The sequence below is a fragment of the Hippoglossus stenolepis genome, chromosome 12 (assembly GCF_022539355.2).
Source record: "Hippoglossus stenolepis isolate QCI-W04-F060 chromosome 12, HSTE1.2, whole genome shotgun sequence".
Classification (NCBI taxonomy): Eukaryota; Metazoa; Chordata; class Actinopteri; order Pleuronectiformes; family Pleuronectidae; genus Hippoglossus; species Hippoglossus stenolepis.
In genome coordinates, this window is record NC_061494.1 from 11,394,015 (window position 1) to 11,419,684 (window position 25,670).

General features: G+C 38.7%; 1 protein-coding gene across 1 annotated transcript in view; it reads left to right on the forward strand.

The window, feature by feature from the left end:
- Positions 1 to 408: 408 nt before the first annotated feature.
- The window catches only part of lmbrd1 (LMBR1 domain containing 1), a 50,923-nt gene continuing 25,661 nt past the window's right edge, over positions 409 to 25,670 (forward strand). The window contains exons 1-7 of the mRNA XM_035171968.2: positions 409 to 516; positions 2,389 to 2,565; positions 3,589 to 3,652; positions 12,753 to 12,850; positions 13,924 to 13,991; positions 17,383 to 17,471; positions 22,845 to 22,918. Coding sequence (XP_035027859.1) covers positions 451 to 516; positions 2,389 to 2,565; positions 3,589 to 3,652; positions 12,753 to 12,850; positions 13,924 to 13,991; positions 17,383 to 17,471; positions 22,845 to 22,918 — 636 coding nt within the window. The 5' untranslated portion in view covers positions 409 to 450. The remainder of the gene's footprint in view (positions 517 to 2,388; positions 2,566 to 3,588; positions 3,653 to 12,752; positions 12,851 to 13,923; positions 13,992 to 17,382; positions 17,472 to 22,844; positions 22,919 to 25,670) is intronic.

A 25,670-nucleotide genomic window follows, 5' to 3' on the forward strand; every position in this document is an offset into this window, starting at 1 on the left:
AACATGTGAACAGAACATATGAACAGAACATATGACCAGAACATATAAACTAAACACATTAACTGAACACATGAACAGAATATATATAAACAGAACATATACACTGAACATATGAACAGAACATTAACCTGAACATGTGAACTGAACATATTAACCTGAACATATGAACAGAACATTAACCTGAACATGTGAACAGAACATTAACCTGAACATATGAACAGAACATATGAACAGAACATATGAACAGAACATATGAACAGAACATTAACCTGAACATATAAACAGAACATATGAACAGAACATATGAACAGAACATTAACCTGAACATATGAACTGAACACATGAACTGAACATGTGGGGCTCCTCTGTGGTGACGACACGGCTGCTGCTCGCCATCCACCGCGATGACGTCGGCAGGAACACGTGGGTTTGTTATTGCAGGAAGTGAAGATGGCGGCCCAGTCGCTGCTCTCCGAGTCTGCGCTCGGATGGTCTATTTTCACCTTTATACTCCTGGTAAGCGAGTGTAAACCCGTGTAACCCAGCGTAGTAGCTTCGGGGTTTGGTTTGAGTCGTGTTTAGCGGGAGAAGAGGAGGATTTAGTCGATGTGGGACCCGGCTGCGGTGTATTAACGTCCATACTGGCTGTGGTGCTAGCTAACATTAGCCGTGACACATCTAACAGCCTGTAGTTGTGAAGGAAAGGCTGAGTGGCGCATTTAATACCTCGACGAAGGAAATGGGGGGCGTGCATTCTTTGTATCTATTGTACATGAAATGAGCATATCTGCTGTGGAGTCACGTAGCTAGCTGCGTGTACGATGTTTTTAAATGCGATTTTCTCTATTTATAGTCTTCCAAATGAGCAATGAAGTGCGTTTGAGTGAAAATACTGTAAATACACCTTGTCAGTCTTCGTGTCATGTCCAGACTGTAACTTCAGCGGTGTTTAAATGGACGCCTTGAGGTCGCTCAGTTAAACAACCTGCTGCCCAATTTACCTGCACATGATCTGAACTGGCAACTGCTTAGTGACATCTGAAGCCGCCCAGAGGAGACTCGTGCCAATAAGCTGCTCTGCCCCCCCCCCCCACCAGCAGCAGCAGCAGCTCCTCCTTTCTATCTGAACAAACCTCTCAGCTGATCTTATTTGGATGCACAGCTTGTGTCCTTACCTGGCAAAACAAGCAGCCAGAGGCTTAAGGCCTTGGGGCTTTTAATTGATCCTGTCTGTGAATGGCAGCCCTTGATCTGAAGGGACTGGTTTTAGCAGTGTCCTCTCTCCTCGCAGCTTGTGTGCCTGGAATATGACCTTGTCATTGTGCGGCCCCTCATTTGCCTCTCCGTCTTTAATGAGTTTCCTGTCCATTACAATGACAATGCCTCTCACCCTTTCCTTTTTTTTAAATCTCGTTATTTTTGAAATGTTAAACAGCAACAGAATACACGAGTAGATTCATGAATTTATTCAAATGTTTTTTCTTCTCGTATAGTTGTCTGTCTAACAGGCACATTAGTTCTGCTTCGTATCAGAAGTCAACTTTGTATTATTTCCTGTCTTTGTTCACGCTGTGCTGACCGAGGATAAACAGAGGAAGTGTGATATAATCAGATCAGCTGTTACATAGCACATGCAGGCTATGATCTGTGTATAAATAAGCCCTTGTTGTGTTAACTCTTTAGTTTGAGTCCTGCCTTTTGGCAATAAGTAATACACACTAGGGCTGGGCAATAAAACAACATCAATAATTATCACAATATGAATTTATTAAATGGTAATACAACAGAAGTCAAATTTATATTGGTTTATTGCTTATGTCACGTGTAAGCACAGTGAAGAGGTATAAATCATTGATTTACCTCGGATTTGTAAAATCTTTTGCTGTTTATGAAGTTTTTATCCTTTTCTGCTCATTCAGAAGAGTTTTCAATCACAACCGTCACTCAGGAGCAGTTTTTAAACTTAAACAATAATGTGAAATTTACTGTGATAATTATCAATATTGACTGATTTGAACAGTTTTGGCCATATTGCCTAGCCCTATAACACATACACCTGCTTAGTGTTTATGTGAGCACATAATATTATTATGCATACATGATAATATTGCATACATGATAATATTGAAGTTCAATCAAATTTTGCCCTGCAAAACTGATCAATGCTCCACAAATGTGGAATTTGTTGCTGGGTTTTGTATCAGTTATCACTTATATATCCACTGAATATACTACTCTATATCTTTGTAAGATTACATGTATGCAAAGTACCCAAACTATTGTCTTTGCTTCTATCACAGTTCTTTCTTTCTATTCTTCACTTTTGTTGTTTTGTCATTATGTATCATCCTCCATTTTTTTTACTTGATTACTCTTCTTCCTGTTTAGATGATCCTGGCTTTCTGTTGGGTCTACATCCGCAAATTCCAAAGTCGTCAGGAAAGTGAAGTTGTTTCAACCATCACAGCAATATGTGCACTGGCCATTGCCTTGATAACGTCTGCACTTCTACCCGTGGATATATTCCTTGTTTCGTTCATGAAGTATCCCAATGGTACCTACAAGGTTAGTATGGGTTGTGTTAACAGTCAGTTTGAGAAATAGTAATGACTTTTCCCCAGGGAGCCTTTAACTTTACTTGGTAATTTTCTCAGCCACTGTGGACAATGTCTTTGTCTAAACTAAAAGCACAATGCATTTGTTGGCTCGGTCTTATTTGCCAAGTCATTGCATTTGTATCTATCTATTTGAAGATTTAGCAAGGTGTGTAATGATGTCTTCATTGGAACAGCAGGTAATTTGTGGATTTCTCTGGGTTGTGAAATGCCTCGATAGCTTAAGGGAATTTGTTTTTTTTTATCAGTTAATAATGGCCACCTGACATAGTTTGCACAAGTAAAGTCATCAAGAACACAATCCCTCACTTAATCAGTAATCTTAAACAGAAAGTTGAAAGAAGAATGTTATCTTCTCTTGGGAAAAGGTCATTTGAGCTTTTCTCAGCGCCCTTAGAATCATAACACTGCAGCAACTGAAAGAAATAATGCAACACCTTTCTTAAGATTTTTATTTTTTATTTTTTTATTTTCATTCTTGCATTCACAGTTTTTTGTCTAATTAGAGAAGTCAAACTATAATGTAGAAAATGCTTATGACACACACCTCTGCTACACAAAACAAAAATAGATTTAGACAAAGGTCTGACAGCTTTGAGTTACTCCCCCCATAGCCGGAAGGTTTGTGTCATCGTCTGTTTATGCCTGAATTCAGTTTGTGAACCTAGATAAACAAAATTGTCAGAGACGTCACGCTTGCGAGTTTGGCACGACCTACTCCTCCAGGCTACTGGGTTCATTCATTCCTCCTTGTATTGTTTTTGTTTCATGCCTGTCGTGACTGGTTATAATTTTATGGTAAACTGATAAATGGTGGAATTAATACAGTATTCAGAAATACTGATTTGTTTTTTTTAATAAGCTTTAATGTAATTTATGTCTGTTCTCACTGATTATCATATTTGCTTCATTCCCTTAACTGTTTAACTTAATATACATTTTCACCATGGACTTGTCCTTTTCTAACATCTAGGATTGGGCAGCAAACAATGAGACAAGAGGGCAAATTGAAGACACTGTGCTATATGGATACTACAGTAAGTGCATTCTCTTAATACTTGTCTATGTTGGTGCACATGAAAAAAAAAAAATCTTGGTGACAAAACCCCCAAATTAGTATATAAATTTGGATGAATTAATAGGTTTATCTATCGACCCTTTTATTTGAAAATTTTTATGGTTTTTACCTGTTTTGTGAGCAATCATTGTAAGTGTTGCTGCGTCATTCACCTAGTATATAAACTCAATCTCCTCTTTCAATTTATTGTGGTGCCAGTGCAACACCTGTGGTCTGACTCACCAACTCTGAAATCCTTGTGGGTTTGCAGTCAGACTTTTGGATTCTCACGGTCTCACAGTTTCGTTATCGCACACCTAAACCGTTCTGGAGCAGTTTCATTTAGGTTTTCCTTTAAGATTCGAGACAGTTCACTGATTTTAGACCATGTCTTTTTCTCAACCATATAAATTAAAGAAAAACATGGCTCTAAGATGAATGAGACTGTTTGTACAAGGAACTTTTCATTAAATGGTTATTACTTTTGAAATAAAAGACAGGGTTATGTTAATATATAAAAGAACAGCGTATTTCCATGATAACACAGTACTGTATTTGTATCGTTTCAATGCACATTTATATTCATTGGTTGCATTTGTATTCATTGTTATATTAAACTTGCTGTATTGATATATTAATTTAGCATGTGATTGGCTGTTTGTACAAACTCTTCCTCCTTCATAACAGTTAGGACAGGACAGTCAAATCCAGTCCTTACAGAGCAAGTAATAATCATATTTACAAGACTGGTTAGTCAGGATACTGCTGTGCCTGAACCTTCACCAGAGTAGCATTCACTAATTTCACTAGCTGTAATTGTCACAGTTAGCTTGCATTCAATGAAATTGTAATATTTCACAGGAACTGACATTTTGTTTTTGGCGTGTGGCTTAATGTGACATCATTTTGGCATCATTAGTGCATTTGTCGAGCATTCATTCAGACATCTTGGATTTATCCTGCCTGATTCTCTTGCTAGGAGGGAGGGCAGGCCCGGTCCCCATGGATGGCTCCATAAATCCAGCATTTGCGCCTGGTTGCAATTCATTGGGACAGTATCCAGGCTATTTGGCTGATAAATTCCTAACTCAAAGCTATTAGGGCCTGTGAAATTTCTTCATGATTGTCATATTAAAGGATAACACAAGTTTGTTGTCTTTGACGATGGCAAATTCAGACGTGCCAGAGACACTAGATCACACGTTTTCTAACAGATGCTGGCTTAAAGTGCCTGTCAGCAACACTGTTATGTACCGTCTGTTCCGAAATGCCAAATGCAAGGAAGGCAAGCTGTCTCTTTGCCCAGACAGCCCAATCAAAGACACCCTTTCCACTGCTATAATGACATCAGAGAAGTGCCTTTCACTGAACATGAGCACTGCACATGAATCCAGCAGTCAGGGAGTATGTTGTGCGTGGACACACAAATATGATTTCATACACGTGATTGATTTCCATGTTAGTATCCACAGTTTGGATTAGACATCTTCTTAAATGGAAACCTTGCTTTATGGAGACTTAAAAAAATGAATAATTCAGTAGGCTTAGTCTTGAATGCTGGGCCGTGTCCTGTCAGTAATTTAATTCGTTTAATGACCAAACTGCCAGGAAACCATGTTCCTGGTGCAACAGTTACTCTCAGGAAATTTGTTCCACATCAAAAGAAGAGCTCTTATAGTCATATAGGTTTAGTAATTGATTTAGTAAGTATATCTCCGTCTGCTGAGAAAGCTTGGAAGTAAATCTTTAGTCACACAGTCATTAGTTGTTTGCAGTGGGTGTTCAAGTTGCTGTGCCTCATGCAGCATTTCATATCTTATCTTTATCTTATGATAGAATTTTCACTACCAAATAAATGCTTTCAGATTGTGTGTTAACTCGGCTTTATTATCTGAATTTGTTCATGCAACTCAGATATTTAAATTGTCTTACATATTTTCTTAGCCATACCATGAGTCTGCATTCTTGCAGCATTATCTCACATGTCTAAGGTAGAGAGAGGTTAAGAAGAAGCATGAACGAGTTTGCTTCTTGCCCAAAGCATGTGCACGTGATCATAGCTCTGGGAGTGTGTGATACCGAATGATCCACATACAAATGTGTTGTGCTGGTAACCTTTGGCCAATGATAAGGAGGGTCGATGATTGTAAAATCTCTTAAAATACAAAAAATCTGAACCTCGCAGTTTTGATTGATATCCGGCTAATTTTGCTAATGCATTCCGCCCTCAGAGGTGCCAAATATTGACCCATAATTTATTTTTGACATGTTACTTAGTTCATTGCATTTGTTATGATCAAAATTGAAGCTGTTTTCTGTTGTAGAATGAATGTTATATTCAGATTTTGTCGTATTTTGTGAGATTGTGGCAAAGGGTATTTTAAGTTGAATATTTTAATGGTACAATATTCATTAGACAGTGTTCTTCAACTGATTTCTATGTGACTATATTATCCACAGTGCATAGGTGGCCGTCTTCGTTGATGGCAGTTGTAGCCTAAATATGATAAACATATGATCAATCACAGTCCATTTTACCACTGTGTTGTTGATGTTTATATGTGGACCTAGTCTTTTTTTTTTCAAGGACCATCACTTTCCTATTTGCCAGTAGGTGGAGACCAAGCTCCATGTGTGTTCAATGCACAGCTGCCTCACAAATCTAACCTTTAATGCTGAATGCTGTTTTAAGGCCACATTTGACAGCACTGTCCATTTGTCTCTTCACAAATGGAATAATTACAGGGCTGGCAGAGATTTCCTATTTCCTCCAGTGCAACATGTTTTTCTCCGAGCTCAATTGATTTGCAGTCAGTGGTGAACACAGTTAATAGGCATGTGCATGTCCAGTGATTTTAAAGAACTCGGCATTATTCACTTGCTTTTCGAAATCATTCAATGGCCTCACACGGCCGTCATTTGGTGAGTTCCTGTCATATGCCGGTTTCCCGAAATATGCGAATGTCTCTCGGTGTTCATTCAAACCTGCGGTTGGCATCGTGAACATGCCTACAGCAGCTTTGAATCCACTTTTCTGCTATAAAATTTGTATTCGGAGGTTTTTACGAGCACAGTGTTGTCACAGTGGGGAAATTAAGGTGCAGTAATTATAATATAGGATTCATTGTTATATTATTGGAGTTGTGGATCCACGCAATTATGCAGAATCCGTGGGAGTGGATGACGTAGTGATATTTATAGGTGGCTATGCACCATTTAGTTCATTTAATTGCAGGTGTTAAAGGAGTCTGTCGGTGGTGTGAAATCTCACTGTTGCTCAGTCTTTTTTTCCCCATGATGGGAAGAGTATACATTAACAGTAACATCCTTAGTAGGTCAAGTAAATGCATTTCAACAATGTCCCAGCTCAGACAGATAAAAGCAGGCGTTTCTGAGTGTGTTGTGTTTTTGCATAGGATGAATTCTGAGTCTGAGAAAGATATGGAAATGATCACAACAGAATCTGAATGTACTGGAACTAATGCAAAACAGTGAATTTGAAAATACTCTGTCAAACTCTGTAAAGTGTTACAAGTTGTCTGTAGAGGGAATACATCCTGCAGATGTTCACCAACTCGACAATGTCACATTGAATACAAATGTACCTTCAACTTGTCAAAGAGGGATAAATATCGAACAGAAACACCCACTTCCTTTTAGAGCCCAAACAGCGTCTTGGGATCTTTGATGAACCTCATGTCTGAAAGCCTAGCCATTCAATCTCCAGCCTCTGTCCATTTATACATTTCCTTGGACTGCTCAGTACTTCAAAGCAGTGATGCATAAAAGCCTTAAGCAACAGGACAAAATACCCCTGGGCCCTTAAAATAAATAATTGGCTTTCTCCTTAACGTTTTTGATGCCATTTGCAGAAGAGAAGCATGAGAGGATGCAACCCTCTTGTAAGTACATTGAAAGTGCTCTCATTTTGTCTATGATTCTTATCCACCTGCATGAGCCGACAGAAGTTTATTGGAAAGTGATAGTGCAGTGCTTCTTTTAAGAGCATTCAGGAAATGAGGGCATATTACAGTTCTATTTTGGACGGCTACTTTGTTTCAGACAGGCCTTTAATGATAAGAACATAGTGAAGCATGCTGAGAAATAAAATGCTCTTCACTTCAACCTATGTCTGCCGTGAAATATATAAAACAAGTAATGAGACATTTAGACCAAGGATAACACTTACTTACACTCAGTTAGATAAACCTCTGTTATAACAATTTAAGTGAAGCCTCTATTCCTGAGGCTAATACAGAGACGCCTACATTAAAACGATGTGGCTCATTGACAGTAACAACATATTGGATCAGAATGACAAAATTATGCTGAAATGGAGATTTTACATTTGAAAAATAACCTTATTAACTACTATCCAATGAATTACATTAAATCAAAATTACCCTCAACATATCTGTGGTTTCCATGACGTTATTTAATAGTTATTGGTTGACTAATACTATTACTTGCATAATGAGCTACTATTGGCTGATAGTGGGGCTCAGGCTCTTTGGGCACATTCTGTGATGTGACTGGTGATGTTGAAGTTTTGTCTCTCCGCAAGCTTAAGGTTTAAAATAAATGGGGCCGGTCAGGGTTAGGGTCTCAAGAACTGTTCACCCAAAACGCATAACAGTTGATACTGCACTTCCCTGGGTCCTCAGAAATAAACCTGCCAAGCTTGAAGTCCATCAGTTGACAGACAGAAACACATATTTACATTCTGAAACTGCTGCTCCCCCTATGTCAATCACTAAACAGAGCCTGTGCGGCAGCTTTGGAGACTCTCTTCTAAAGTAGCTAAGGGTTTTGCCAAAGTGTTTGTTGCTATGGCTTTTTTTTTAAAACAGCCAATGAGGAATGTCTCAAAACTCATGCAGCTGACCAATGGTACGGCGTCAGCAGGTCACGCAGCCAACCAATAATAAGTGACTTACTCACTTGGTCTATATAGCAATTTAAAAATGTAACTTTTTTCACTTTCATCTCATCAAACCTCTGTTTGTCTTATGACTTCAGTAAGTCATGCAGCTGACAAATAATAACAATAAGTGACCTAATTAATATAGCAATTTTAAAGTGGTTGGTACTGGCATGTCACTCTATGGAATTTAGCTATGGGGTTTCCAAAATGTTGCTATATTTATCACTTGGTGTTTTTTCCAAGTAAAAAGGTCGGTCTGGTAACAGAAACAGGTCATTTTGAAACACTAACGGCCAATTGGGAAACTTACAATCAAGCCAATTTGGGACACTCATCAAGCTGACCAGTGGTATGTCCTCAGTAAGTCATACTGCCAACCAATAACAACTGACTTGAAGGATCACTCTCAGCAGTTAGCCTTGGAACTTCAGCTTCTCTCTCCATGTGTCTTTGTCTTGCATGTCGGCAAACATCTGTTTACTCTCACACCGAGCCGAAACAGAGCAACAGAGGCATCAAACTAGAGTCCTTCATGCTGTCAAATTCAAGTCTGATATTCGCTAGTGTTTTATCCCAGGTTTGCTCCCCTCCAAGAATGGTTTCCTCCCTTGATGTTTACAGGAAATGAGAGTGCAGGCGCAAAGTGTCATACCTTTCAGCAAGTGTCTGCACAGACAGATATTTCCATCAGTCTCTGGAGTCCTTTGTCAAAGGCAGTGTTTCTCTGACAAATCTCCCCTGGCGTTTAATTTTCACATAATATGTAGTATGTTCTGCGTGTCTACAAGGGACAAGTGTCCAGGTGCCAATGCCCCTGTGGAGGGCCTCAATGAGACGATGACAAGGGTCAAATGTTTCTCATTAAGCCGTATATAGTGCTGGGAGGGAAACTACTAGCACTTCTCTGAATGGTATTTGATAAAAGAAGAAGTTAGCATCGCTTGTTTCGATGACCTCGCAATTTTTGCCAGGTGCCAGGTCATAACACTGTGGGTTTTCAAAGTCACCAATCCTCTGAAATACATTTCTTTTACTTCCAGTAATTTGCTTCTCCCATCAGTAAAATTGAGTATATACTATAAACAGTATGAACACAAGAGATATGTTTAGGGTTAAGGCAGAACATTTAATTATTCACTCCTCTCCTCTCTGCCAGGGGGATAAATGTGCTAAACTTTTGTCCCTGGTCAGGCATTCTTTCCAGTGGAAGATCTGTTTAGAGAGTAATGGATGATACATGGTAATGCAGTATGACCTATTCTCTCAGTATGTTTATATTCATGGTCTTATGATTAATTTCACCCATTGCTTTAACCCACAACTATATGCCAGCGGCTGCATACTGTGCGTGGCTTCTATTTATTGGCTCCTGGCATCATCCTCAACTTCGTTTGTCTGGCTGTAAATGAGTGTAAATGGATACCTTAGTGCAGCAATGAGCCTGTGTTTATTGGAAGTAATGCGCTGTCACAATCACAGCTGGCAAAAAAAGCAAGCCACTACAACAGTGACATTCATTTGTCTGCAGCCGAGAGAGCTTTTTGTGAAATATAGTCCATTTCACTGGGGGGGCATGTTTGTATACTTGCTTGAGGCTGTGCATTCTTGACTGATAGGGAGGAGTTGTTTTCCACATGTGCACTGAAGCACTGAAGTGTGGCACTAATGTTGTGGATTAAATGGTTATTAGTAGCCATGGCTCAATTTTATTTTTTTATTTACGTTGTTCTCCACTCAAACAATCATATTTACAGTTTATCGTGCTATTAAGTCACTGCTTAGGGCTCACATGTAGTTTCTTATGTGTATCTCTTTTCTATGAATAGTTTAAACTACAATCAAAAGTACGACTGAATTGTGAAACTACTTTTTAACACTATTCAACACTTGAAAGAGGTATTGAGATCTACCAACCATGTTGCTGAGCACATACTCCTGACACGCTTTTCTTTGGGATATTTTGGGGTTGTCTGGGCTGTCTTCACCAACATCCATTTGCTGCAGAAAGAAAAGCCCCTAGCTTGAAATAGCACCGCTCCATTTATGTGTTTTTGCCTCACCGCCACTCTATGAATTCCTAATGTATTTAGTGTTGGTCTATTCTCTTAAAAAAGCTGCGCTCAGAGAAGATCCAAACAAACAGCTTAGATGAGAGGAGAGCAAGTTCCTTCACTGAGGATCGGTGTATTGGATCCACTTCACATATAAGGTCACCAGTTTTTGTGAATTAAATCATTTTGTGATGCAAATGTTTTTTTCCTTTTTGTTTGGGGAAACATTAGAATGGAACCGATGACTACTGTGGGAAATTTGCTCAAAGCAATGTCACATACACCAATAGCAGGAGAATAGTGTGTTAAAATACCAGTGCCCCTCTAATTAAATCAATTGTTTTGTGCCCTGCATGACAGTCTGAACAGAACACACGTGGTGGTATTACTGACTGGCTTTTACAGATAGCTCTCATAATAGAGAACACATGCGTATAGACTTCTATTAATTATTTGCCTTTTAATTCTTTTTCCAGTTTTTGCTTTTACCAGAAAGAAAAACTAATTGATGTGATTTCTGAGAAAACGGATGATTTTGATGAATATAAGCATTTATACAATTTGGGGAACATTTCTAATTAAATGATGACTGTATTTGTGGGACTAGTTTGCTTAAGAAACTACTTCAGTAACTTACCAAAAAACATAGACCTCTCCCACATGTCATTGTTTAAAACTTGTCATTTATAACCACCTGCTTGGTCCAAATGTCTACTACACATTTCCTACCTCTAAAAGAATTCCCCCGAAGCTTTTACAGGTTTTCATTTCTTTAATACATGATCTGAAGTTACTTCCTCCCACAAACCTGCGAGCAGGCTTTTTTAACAAGAAGTATTGCCTGGAAATGATTAGAAACACTGCTCCTTGAAATCGTGACCCCGAGGCCAGATTTGAGTTATTTGGATCACTACGCTCAGGAAACCGGTACAGGAGAAGAATTAGAGGAGAGAAAAAGGGCAAAGAACTCAGAACAAAGTGTTTTTCAATAGATAGACCCTGATGGAAACACTAACATCTGCTGATATCCTGATGCATCATGGGACCTTAAAAGAGCTGGTGTTGTTTTTTTGTTCATGTCTTTTTTTAATTTAACCATCCAATTCTTTCCTTTTTTCAACTAATGGGAATTGCAACAACAGCCAATTTTCTAGCTGCAGTGTATGGGAACCTTTATGTTTTGTTTCCTTATAAAGTAGCAAGATATGGTTGCCTCAAAGTATTTTCTTAATACAGGTATTAATTTCTTTATTAATTTGCATAGTCAATTCCTGGTGCACAGTTATATGCCCAAAGGGTCAAACTCACAGGAGCATTCCCAATTATCCACCTTGTGGTGCCTATTGAACACAGCCCTAAAAAACAAACAACCATTGCTATGCAGTATGTTGATAGGTGATAAAAAATTAGAAATATTCTGGAACATAATTGTTATACATTGTAGTTTGAACGGAGGGAAATGATTCATTTTGGTGTATTTTTATTTACAAAGCCAGAGTGTAAGTCACTTAGTTTTTCACTGTAGTATCAATGTTTCTTGATAATTTATCCTTTTGTCTTTTACAATGTGCCACTGCTGCGCATCTCTAGAGTCTAGAGATGTGACTCTGTTTTCTTGAAATGCCATTCCAAAATCCAACAACTCCGTGGCATATTTGATTTTCACAAGTTCCATTGTCTTAAATAAGTGAATGGTGTGCCTGAAAAAGGGAACTGCATTAGTTTGTGCCTGTGGAAAGCATAAATAAAGCATATTCTTCACAGAAGTCAGCTTTGATGTCTTCTCCACATTGCCTTTAGCCTGTCAAAGGAAATTCAACATCATTTCAAGTGAATGAACAGAGAACATCCTACAGTAATATCAAACTTGCATGAGAGGAATGTTTGATGACTCTGATTAACTGTACAGGAAATAAAAACCCAAGGCAAATCTCAATCTAAAACATTATATTTGAATAGACTAATAAAGATAAAACATAAAAGTTTCTGAATATATATTAGACAAACTTTAATGATGTATTGCAGGTGGCGACACAGCATGCTATTTGGCATCAAATGATATTTGACTCATGCTTGTATTTCAATGTTTTTTTCTGTCCTTGCAGCACTTTACTCCATCATCCTGTTCTGTGTCTTCCTGTGGATCCCCTTTGTTTACTTCTACTATGAAGAAAGAGATGACGAAAATGTGAACAAATGCTCGGTGAGAACGCAGCTTTTTTTTTTCACAAATAACTCTGTTGACTGCATAAGTGTGGTGCTGAGGAATTCACATTTCATTCAGGTGATTCATTGTGGCTGACCAATGTGCTAATGCGAAAAAATGTCCTGAAGTAATTTCAGTTGAATTTCCCAGGAAACGTAAGAAAATATGAATCCATTTGCTTGCACACACAGTTTTACACAACAAACAATGAAAGCAGATATCCAAGTCTCCAACCACCCATTTCCATCCCGGGTTCACCAGCCTGATGCATGATTATATTGTAATTGTAATTTTTGAATGTTTTGTTCCCTGGTTCTAAAGACATTACATCTCATTCACCTACATTTTTGCTGATAAAATAATAAATTACATACAATTGAATCTTTGTTGAATTATGTTAAATACACATCAATATTATTAAATGCCTTTCGGCCATTCAAATAAACCTGTTCATCTCGTAAATTATAATCACTAACTAAAAAATTGTGGGGTTCATAAAAATAAAAAAGGCATGGCAATTAGAAAATAGAAAAATCACTAATCTGAAGGCTCTTCCATTGCGTTTGTGTTAATACAACATCTAATGCAAGGAAAAACTTCAAACATAAATTAATATATTATTTTATGGCTGTAAAAATAGTCACACTGTCAAACCACTGCATTCATAATTTAACATATAGGGCCCCACATTGTCCCTTGAAAAGTTGAAAAAAAAATTAAATTCCCTATCTTTAGAAGTCTTTTTATTGATGGATGTACCAAACAGCAGCTATCTCCTGCTGCCTTTTCTCCCTTCTATGTGTCAGTTTTGAGCTGACAGAGGCACTTTCTCTCACAGACAGGGAGGTCTTTTGTATTATTACTTTAAAAGCACCTTGAATAGCACTGGGAGTGACGTGTTATCTCTGCCAGGTCAAACTGCATCCACACTAACTCTCTATAGCTCTCACCCACCAGGGCCCTTTGCTAAATAGAGTATGACCCCCCCAGCCCTCACTCACGGTGAATAATAATGTCTCACTTCATGGCCGTGATTGACCAGTTTAATTTTTTTTTCTCTGTTATTACAGCAAGTGAAAAACGCTCTGAAGTACACAGTTGGATTCGCCATTGTCTGTGTGGTTCTTCTTTTAATTGGGTAAGCTGGAGACATGTAAGGCACCTTCTGCTTCACTACACGATATGAGGGGGGGGTGTGGACATATCATTGTGTTCGGTTAATAAGCAGCGGACCACTTCAAACAGCTGCACTGCCATTTGTCTGCCCATGTGAAGCCATTCATGGAAAAATAACTATATATCCCTCACTATATATAGGTATAGTATCTTTTTTATTTTTCAATTTAATAAAAAAAAAAAAAAGGGGATAAACTGGATTCCTTGCATTAGCTCTATGTATAACACACACTAATTGGTTTTTTTTTGTGACTTTCTATATTGTGTCTGCAAATTTATTCTGTTGCACATTTTCATCCAAGTCACATTTATCCACAGGTTTTATATTGGTTTTGTTCAGGAGCACCTGCTCAATGTAATAGATTTCCTTTTGTAACAGTGAAAGCAACATGCCTGGAGTTCAACCGATACAACTATACATTTAATGTGCTCTCTCAACCATTAAACTGGAGGACGCCTCACCTGGTTGGGGGATAACTGTACATGACTTTCTTATAGCTTAAAGTTTGGAAGTTAGGACTTTTTATACACGGAAGCAATTTAGTTGCTTTTTCTTCATGGACTGGGACCCTTGCTGTTTTTGTTCTGGCACTTGTTACTTTGGTGCTTTGATTTTTAACAACGCTAGAGCTTTTATCCAGGGCTGCCTTTCTGTTACCAAGAAACGTAATGGCTCTGTTTGGTGACCGTTCACTCAGAAGTTCTGGACTTGACGTCGCAAGGCTTTTGCTTGTTGCCTTTTAAACGGACAAGGTGTGTGTGTGTTAAATGTCCCTTGATCGGTCACTGCTACAGGGTTTTCTTTTCCAAATGCAACTGCAAATAACTTTTCTTAACAAGTAATTTAAAACGTTTTCAGACATGTACTACAGATAGAAGAGTGGCATCTAGGCTGAGAGTGCAGGAGTCATGTTTTTGTTTACTGCACATCGACAACAGCTCTTGAATCTTTCCAATTTGACATCTTCTTCATTGTCTTCGGCGTGTATGACTTCTAGGGGGCTGGTAGGAAAAACTATCTAGATAATTCCAGGAGAGTGCAGTGCATGTCTGAAAGGAGCTGTAGTCTCATATCCTGCCCTTAAGAATTATCGTTTATCTTATTCTGCAGAGTATTAATTAATACTTTTTAAAAGTCTGGATGGCAGCACCACTGTCAAGGTTCCTTTAAAGAAAATTACCTAATTAACTGAGGTTTTTATTTGAGTCCCAGGTAAAGCAAGTTGAGCTCTGCCCGAGAACCAGAGTATGTGGCTTCTTGTGTTATTTTGCTCAGAGGATGACTTAGAGAATTTCAAAATATCTGATTTTTTATTTCCTATATTTTATTTAGTCCGAGCTGTGATGTGGGACATTCAGCTTGTTTTTGAAGCTCGGCTGCAGAGTTCTATACCAACTGTAGCCAGGCCACTGAGAACGGACAAACAAAGCTCGAGCATTATTCAGGATGTTTCGACAAACGTGTGGATAGCTAAATATTTCATCATCATTTAAGTTAAGCTGGACAAAGCCGTATCCTCACAGCCGAGAAGGGTTGGGTTAAGGTCACTTTGAAGAGGTGCTTTTTTTTTCTTAAAATGAAAAATTACACATAACATGACCGAAGGGGAAGTACATGCACTTGAGAAAGATTAACTGCAACTGTGGACCCAAGGGGATATCAACATGATGCCGGGGCAGATGAGGCCCATTGAACCCTGAATTTTGTATTTTGCATTTGGGGCAAAGAGAAGTCTCTGAAATGCTGAGCTAATGTCCTTCACTTCCCCCGGTGATTTTTCTTTTACATTTATTCTGGAAAACCATTTTTTAATCTTCCTAAAAGAATCACAGCATAAGCAGCATATTTCATTAGACTTGTAGAGCTAGATACTAAGAGGGTTACTGGCCTATTTCACTGTTGTCTGTCAAGAGGGATTAATGATCAATGGAAAAGGATTTCATGATCAGTGGATTTCAAATCTGCACTGAAATCGAGCATCAATACTGCTGACCCATATTTTCGTGCATAATGATATAGTGGCGGTCTGAGAGAGGCTGTTTCTGTAGAGCTGACAAAATGTGTTTTTCATTTTTCACCACAATATTGAGGAGCTCTTAAGGTACAACCTTTATATCTATGTCTAATAAACCTTGGACATTTTGTTGGTCCGGTTATTTGTTCCTTTCCAAAGTAAACTGAAAAGGATAAGAGGGGGTATAGAGTTTAACAGACTGTCCATTGTGTTAAGAATAGCAATTAATCCAGTTTTCAAGGGTGCGTCCTAGGTGGATAAGCAAAAGGTCAATGAAATGGTTTGCAAGATACTTTTTAAATGATTGGTAGGCTCTTCACAGTGAATACATATAAGTCCTGCTTTTTTGTAATATTGTAATTTCTCAGTGTACTCATTTCAAAGATAATTTCAAAGATTTCAAAAATGAATCATCAAATTTAATCTTTAGGTCTCATTCAGCAGATGAACACATTCATAGTATTCTTTGTATATTGGAAACCAAATTTTGTTAACAAACTGTGTTTCATCTTCTTTGTGGAAGTTGGAGGTTAATTTGCTTTCACCTCCTGTCCAGTTCATCCCAAACCAGCTCGATGGGGTTTAAGTCTGAGGACTGTGCTGGTCTTCCATGGGTCATTGCTGTAGGAGGAACCCCTGACCAACCAGTCTGTCTTCCTCTGTGACTTACCCTCCTCGCACCACTCTGATAGCAATATACTGAATACCGCCTGCAGTAGAGTGTTGTCCTCATAATTCATCAGAGGGTAACACAGTCTGTTCCAGTACTGCTTTTGCACAGACAGAGCGTTTGTCAGTCGACAAAAGTTAGAGCACCTGTAGGAATTGTTTGTAACTTCCAAAGGTTTAAATTCTCATGTTGCTGCAGGACAACTGCAAGTTCCTAGACTTGGTTTTAGAGTGAAGATATAACTAGAATAAATCTGCCATACAGTTGTGAAGATTCAAAGAAGAGGAAAAGCAGAGGTCAACTTACACAGCATGTTGTTTCTCCAGTGGATAGCATACTGTGAAAACCTTCTTAAGCCATACAGGGCATAAACAACTGAAGTACAGTTCTATATGCTCCACAGCAAATTTATTTTTTCCAACAGTATTCTGTCTCTAATTCTCTGACTCTCACTCAGTAACAGCAATGCCACTTCTTCTTAGGTGATGAAATGATTAAATAGCTTGATTTCACTTACCTTAATTTTCTCTATGTTCAGACTCTGTGTGTGGCACATATAGAAAAATGCACCACATACTGAAGCCATCAATGCCAGAACAAAGAATAAACCAAAGCATATAATGGAGCAGCACTTAACTTCTTCCGAATGGTCGTTTTGTCTCTTTCAGAGCCTTTGTTCCACTAGAAGCCCCACCTGGCCAGAATTCCACTCAGTGGGAGAAAGTACAGTACCTTTTTGAAGAGCTTGGGAGTAGTCGTAAGTATAGTTTCTAAAGAAAATACTTCTTACTTTCTTTCTATAATTTTCTTTCTATTGTCTTATATTGATGATGTAAGGTCTAAAGGTTTGTTTAAGTCGAGTAGGGAGTACATTTTAAATGTGGTTCAACTGCATACAAAACAAATAGGTTTCCTTGATTTTAGAAACTGCATTTAGGCATTTTCTTTCTGCATTCATTTTTCTAATAGGTCCTTGCTAAATATTTCAAAAACAGTAACTTTATAGCCTAAATGTCAGTGTAGCATGCATTTTTAAATCATATTTCTTGTTAAACAGACCATTGCCTCTGTTATGCTGATGCAAATGCAAGATCGTTGCCAAATATGTTCTCCTAGGAGTCCTCTGACCCTTTGTCACTTGGGGATCAAAGAGGAAGATGAACCATCTGGCTCTCTTCACAATAGTGGACCCCTACATGCTTTCCCTAGGCTTCCTTCTTGGCAGAGGAGGAAATTGCTCACTGCTAAGGAGGAAATGTTAGGATCATCCCTTTTCTAATCCCCATCTCCTCTCTCTCCAGATGGGAGGTTAATTGCATAAAGGAAAGGCACTTTTGCCACATAACCCTGCTAACTGCTTTGCAGTGACTCTTCATTAAGGCCACTACATCTTTAATGGGTCCATCATTACATTTGTCACAACTAATGCAGTGCCTGTTCAAAATGTGGCTGTCGGCATGGGCTGATTGCTTGGCATCGTGTTAATCCAGTTTGTAGTTTTCTTGAGAACATCATCAAAACTCCCATCACACAAATTACCCTTTGTAGAAACATACCAAATGGATGGAGGTACCAAACCCCCCTGGGGCCGGTGGGGGGAAATAATAGAGTTACATGAAAATGAGTAGACCTAGAGTTTAGAAATCTCTGTGCATGGTTTATAAGCTGTGCTGTCTGATTCATAGTTTGTGGCCTCTGATTTGTAAATTTTGCCCTTGGATATAGGCACTCAAACAACTTGGTTAACAAATGAAAAGCACAGCAAATGCAACATTATATAATGAAAAGGGTGAAACATACAATGCACCACAAAGAATAGCATAAAATCCACCCTGACATCTTGTGCTCAAATTACTGGGTTTGCAGGTGAAAATAAATAAATACAGTTTCATATTCCTTCATTTATAGATTGATGTTCCAGTGCTGCCCGAAGGTTTCCCAGATGGGGAGCTATTCATGTTGATATTCAGACCATAACAGTATTATATTTTTTGATCAAGCCTCAAGGGGGGTTGAGTTGGTGTGAGTCCAACCTTAACTGGGAAGGGTGCAACATTTCTAACACTTAAATTTTCCTACCAATCTTCATTATGTTTTAATATAATTTGACAATAAAGTTCCTTTAGGAAGTGTTTTCTGTACAATGTCAAGGGTTTGTTTTATATAACCCATATGTGTAAAAAAATAGAGGATCTTATTTTTTAAATGTATTTGAGGCTTCAGTTGACAGACTCATGGTGAGGGAGTTGGAGGAATGCTGTTGATCTAATCTCGATTGAACTTTTGACATTTTCCGCTGTCTCTCAATTTTGCAATCGTGCTTTATCTGTATTGACGTGGTTTCCCTCAACTGTGGGATTATACGTCCAAAATATCTCCTTAAACACAAACTGTTATCTAACCCCATTTCCCAATTTATTTTACTTTGTCAGGTTTACCCACAAAAAGAGGGAAAAAAAACGCCATGATGGCATCTGATAAGCTTCCCAACTTTGCTATAAGGCTCTATATGTCGTTATATGGAAGAAAGAGGTTGTACACTTAATTAGATCCCATTCCTTGAACATATAGCTTCTTCCTCCTTGCTTTTGATGATCCTGTCATTACACAGAAGCAGGGTGCTCGGGCTAAAGGAGCTCCTTAATAAACTCCTCTCTGTACAAGTCTCATGCATGCACACAAGCCGGAAGGGTTATATGCGGGTTGAGATAAGAGCTACCTCATTCCATTGCTGGTGGAATCAAAGCTGTACAGATGTGGCAGCAGCGCCGATAATAGACAATATTCTCCTCTGTTTAATCCGCGGAAAATGTGCTCAAGAAACCAAGAAGAGTGGCAGCAAACATCTCTCCGTCGCTTTGTGTAGAGTTCATTTACAGAATGTTCTCCATGCAGAACATGGAGCTATTGTCTATTTTACCAAGCTCACCACTAAACAAAGGCAGCATAATTGCAATGAAACACTCAGGAACAGTAAACACGTATTCAAATGTTAATTTTCCACCCAGATGTAAGACTTCAAAGTTTTTTCTTTTTGCCTGCGATACAATAGGGAGCAGGTATATAATTTATCTCCATTTTCTACTTCTTTGTCCTGCTGCATATGAAATACCTCCTGAAGAAAGTGATAAATGTTATAAACGGCACAAATCACCCATGTCCTGAATACTGATGGGTTATTGCCAATCAAATGCCGGTGTCAAGGAGAAAGGCACGCTGAGAGCCACCTATGCCTGTCCTGACAGGTGGGCCGGCCGCTATGGAGTGGATGCTGTGAGGATGTGGGATATCTATAAAGGGACAACTGTGTCGCTTTTTTACGTGGAGCCCAATGACAGGTGGGATCTTGACAGGGGAGAGAGGCAATCAGTCTCTTTATCAATCCCTGTCTTTTAACTCCAGCTCTGACAGCTGGTGTGACACCTACTGTTGCCCTTGCATGATGGGTGGTCCCCTCTCTGCCTCAATCAGAGGTGACACGCACCAACTCAACCTACATACACCGAAACATCCAGCTGTTTAAACACTGATTGTGATCGGTATGACAGTGAATACGGAACATGGTGACCAGATGCGTCTCCAGAGGAAGGCTTTACCACGGTGTGTTCATTAAAAGCAAATATTAAATCCAAGAGTACCAGCAGACCAACATGGTGCCGTGTCCTTGTGAGGAACGTTCTTCCCAATTACATTCAAGGGAATTAATTTCCTGAGCTGTTCCTTTAAGCACATTAGCGCGGAGACACATATTTGCCGGTGAAGAGGTGCTGTGTTTGTGATATCGGGTGTGTTGTTGGTTGAGATGCAAAACATTTAACTTAATACATTGTGTCAGCTGGACCGGAGACGTTGAAAGGATCAGTGCTCCCAAATAACTTAAAACAATGCCACTTACCTTCATGATGTTTAGCCGTGTGTTTTCGTGAGTGTCTTTGTGATATCTGCCTCCATATTAAAGAGCATTGCAAGGTTGGGGGACTTGAAAGGTAGATTTAAGAAAGAGGAATCGATTTGAAAGCAGCCGATATCAACATGCTCTGACTTTGAGGGGTTTGAACAATGGTTCCCTGCACAAAAATGCTTGATCCTACAATTTCCATATTGCTCCAAAAGTATGTTAGCACACCCTTCTTACTGGGTGAATTCCCTCGTCTTTTAAAAATCTGTCACTTGTTTGTTATGCAGGGTTTCTATTAAAGATTTGTTGTCTCAAATGGGATTAAGATGATATCCTTGGTCTTGACGATTCTCCTGATCAGCAGAAGACATTTTACTGACCTTATTTGTACAATCAATGGAGTGCTCCCTTAAAACTCACTCATAATACTTCTTTTCAAAAACAATGCCTCAGTCACTGGTATAATTCAAAGCCTCCATTAGATTTTTTTTTTTTTACTAGTTTATAGCATAAATGGGTAAAATGATGTTTGCGCATCAAACATCATTTGGTAGAACCCATTATACCCCATCCCAAATGTTAGCTGGCTCAGGAACGGTAATTTACATTAGCTTTTGAGTTTATATTGTATATCCCTGCCTGTGCGCTAGCTTCAATTTGGTAAGAGTAACATTGGCTCTGTAAATTACACTAATTTCTGTCTCAATGGACACACAGCAGTCCTGTTGCTCTTGAAATAAATGCACAGCACAGTCATAGTTTCCCACAGAATCGGCCTCTATTGTAGCAGCTGATAGTGGGGGTCGGGCGAGGGTTTCTTATGTGCTAAATTAATTTGTGACAATTAATAACTGATTGACGTATACAGCTCCATAATCTCCCTTCATGTGGATTTAAACAAATGAGAAAATATATTTTTTCACTAATCTCACTTATTGCCTGTGCCCTAGCTGCCTCTGGCACAGCAGCATGCTGGGTGATATCCTCCTCCTCCTCCTCCTCATCTCCTACATCTCTCTCTTCATTAGCTACAGCTATTCCTTCCAGACCCTGACTTGCTGCTTCAGCTGCCATAGCAGCTCCAGTTCAAGCCTGAAAATATTCAAAACAAATTGATTGGATAAATAATCACATAGGTCTGACTGTTCAGATTTCCCGTGTGTGTTTTCTTAAATTTCTATTTGCTCTGTTTTGCTTATACCTCTAGTCAAGGCCATCTTTGCTCCTCCTTAGAACGACAGCTTTTAAGTCTAGAAATGTGTAATATTCATTTGTATTGAGGGAACAAACATTCAGAGTTCAACAAGTAATATTAGCGATATCCACTTGCATGTGCAGTTGATACTGATACCTGCCATCCTCCGTGTAGGGGAAAGTCAACCACAAACCTTGCTGTTCATGATGTTTTTTTTGTTTGATTCAGTGTGTTTGATTCTGCAGCAGCCAGCCATATTCTAATTTGTCCTGCAACAGTTTCACAACAAATGATTTTTAACAAGAACTAAACAAGATATTTTAGACTTGGTATTTTGTTCCAATGCTGCATTGTACAGCTGTGGACAGCACAGTTTACAGTGCTATTTGCCATGCCTTGGCTCTTATCGTCCATAAAGTTTTTACCATCCACAGACAGTCAGATTCCATAGTTTCAGCTGCAGTTTCAGCTGCAGTTTCAGCTGCAGTTTCAGCTGCAGTTTGGCGCGTATCCACAAGTGGCATGCGATGCAGTTCTCTCTCTCTCACACAAGAACTTAAAAACAATGTTCATGCACATGAACCCTCACTGCTGCCATTGATTGAATGAATTCTGTGGGAAAAGCTGCACACAAAGTGAAAATAAGTCCTTGATGAACCAATTTATGCAGATCCACAAATTTAATGGGATTTAAAGATTTGAACCCTGTCTGTTAGAATTTAAAGTAAACTACCTTAACAGTTCTTATGATGTCTCATTGCATCATTAACAGGGCTCAAGTAATGACATTTTGGAGCTTCTATAACTTGTAACTTTACTGAGTCCATGTAGCTGCTCCAATGTTGTTTGAAATCTGGCAACATTTTATCTGTCAAAGAGTATAAAAAGCGAAAAAGGCGACTGAAGTACCACCAAAGTGCACTCAAGAAAGTCTTGAAAGCTCTTGCTAGTTTTTACCAGTGTCAAAGAGTCTATTGATGTTTCTTTCATGGGCCAAGGTTAAATCTCTAATGGCTTTCCTTTCTCTCCACCTCCAGATGGTCTACCAGCTCTGTCTTTCTCCATCAGCACCTTGACCTTGATTGGCATGTTGGCAGTCATCACTTACACGGTGAGTAGGGACCTGAGACAAGTGGATGATGTTGTTTCATATGTTCAGCACACTAATTTGTCCTGTGAGATGATTTCCAGACCTTGCCAACCCTGTACTTATTGAAACCTCGGATATAGAACATGATTTCGGGTGTGGAAAAAGAACTCACAATGCATGTTTTAGTAAAACTCTTTCAGGTGCAGTGCAGTTTCTTTAAAATACACATTGTTTTCTGCCTTTTTTGGTTGACCTGTACCTTTTGATGGAGCACCCTTTCAGCATTAGTCATGCCTTGTGATTTTAGACCCCTGGCATTCAATTGCTCAAATTGCTTCGACTGCTGTCTTTCACCTAAGCACCAGATACTTTATGCATGATATATGTGCACCCCTCTCCGGCTTATCAACCACTTATCAGCTGTCTATTTATATATATATAGATCTACCGCAGGGTCCATTAATATATGCCTATATTTTGACTCCCTCAGCATTCTGCAGTTTTTCCCCATTTTTTCTTAGATCAGGAAAATTCACCGTGCTGTAACACTTGTTAATACTGTCCATTTTTCATAGTTGTTATCTTGGTAACTAGACTGTGAATATTCCCTGGAGGTGGTGCTGGTGTCAGGGTGAGAGTAACACAGAGTAGTGGCCTCTGGGGAATAAAAAAAAAAAAAAAAAACGCCCCATCAACCCAGGGATTGAGAGTAAAAGTGACAGCCAACCCCAATCTATCCAGTTTCTTTTGGGCTCAAAGAATCCTATTTGAGAAATTGCACAACAATTGAATGTGGAGCTCTAATGAATAATACACAACCCAGTCAGGTAAGTTGTAGAGCTAATCTCCCTTTAGGACATATAATCCATCTCAGCTGAGACTCCATCCACTGTTCTCTCACTTTGCACCTCACAGGTCTCTACAGAGTGGATAATTACCTCATACATTTTGCAAATGGAAGTGTGCTCACATTTGCGCTGACCCCATGTTGCTATGTACTGTAAATGCCCCACCGTGAAACTCCCACCGTGTCTTTGTTTTTGACGTTTCTTGTTTGGATAAAGTCAACAAATCAGGCCTCTGGGCGACAACAGCAGCTGCCCCTCCCTCTTTGACTCTCACAGACACAAATAAAGATGCTCTCTTTTTTTTATCTCACTTTTTTATCCCCTCATTTATTTGATTTACTCTCTTCTATCTGCAAGCAGCAAAACTCGTCTTGGTGGGAATCTACCCATATTGGCAAATAGCTCTGTGATTACTCCTGAGCCTGATTCACTTAATGAAATCTGAGTGAAGCGTACATAGGCAGTGGAAATGTTGTCCATGACTTCTGTGCTAATTTATCACCACTGATGAATATTTCATCTACTGTTAGTACATAGATCTCTATGATGTAAACAGTATATACAACTGCAGACCAGTGCACTTTAAGTTTATATAAAGTAAAGAAAGTTAGAGCTTTTACTGCTGTTTTTGGTCTTTTTTTGACATATTCACCAGTTAAAACAAATGTGTATTATAAAGAGGCATTCCCTTTAAACAGTGGTGTCTTCTATTTTGACTTGTCTTAGTGTCTCTGCTAAACTAAACCAATCCTTATAACAGTTTATATGTTAGACGTTTATATTAAGCTGCAGATGTTATTTATACAGGTTCTCTTGTACAGTTACAGTCCTATAGTATATCAAACAGAACACAACCTAAGATGGGAGTGTACTTAAAGGCCGTGTTCAGATCTAGTATTAACATCCAGGCTGGGTAAAAACATCATTTGGTCCTCAGGAACATAAATGACGTACTTGATTATTTGAATATAGAGTGGGTAAGAGAGCTCCGATCCAAGGAAGCACTTTAATCCCTGGTGTAAACAGGGTCTAAGTCAAGGAAAAATGGAATTAATTGCATTACAAACATATATTACTTAGATACTCTAGGTTTACTATCATCACCCAGTCATCTAATTAAATATTTTCTTTCTTAACTAAGTAATGCATAAGTGATGCAGGTTACTTTGAAATCAAATTTTGTGTGTACATCATCTGATCATCTGATTGTGTTTGGGGGGTGTTGGGGCTATACCTTTTTTTCTGTAGAGTCGAAATACAACATTGTACCTTTAAGAACACTTAAGCCAGTTAATTTTGAGTAGCTGACCATTTTTGCATTTGAATTTGAGATGAAAGTCACTTTATATTTATGCAAATCCATAATTATGGTGAATATCCTCCACATTACTTGGAATGTTTGCACATGCATATTCCCTCTATATATTATCTCCCATTGTGTTTGATTGTACCCAGCAGTGATGACATGAGAGCGATCAGGCTGATCTCAAAGCTCATACATCATGCGGAGTACTTTGGTTTCATTTAAAAGCTTGGCCAGCTTATTGACTTATGACTCTCATGGCTCTGTCTCCTGTGGACCAACCTTTCTCTTGCTCTTAAATTGTCAGCCATAAGGTGCTGACGCCGAGCTAAAGTTGAGAAGATTAATATCAGTTGATCTAATCACAGGCCCTGAGATTGACCTGGAAGATGGGGTCTTTAAATGAATCAGGAAGCCACTAATATTTTATTGCAATCCTTTGATGCTTGTCAGATTTCTACATTTGACATTAACATTTTATTATAATAATATTCTAGAAAATATTTTTGTTTCACCCATATACTTTTGACCAATGTTTAAAGTTTAGAACTCTATTTTATGACACAAGTTATTTAAGATTCACTGTCCTAGAACTGTTTAGTCTGTAGTTATTCTAATACTT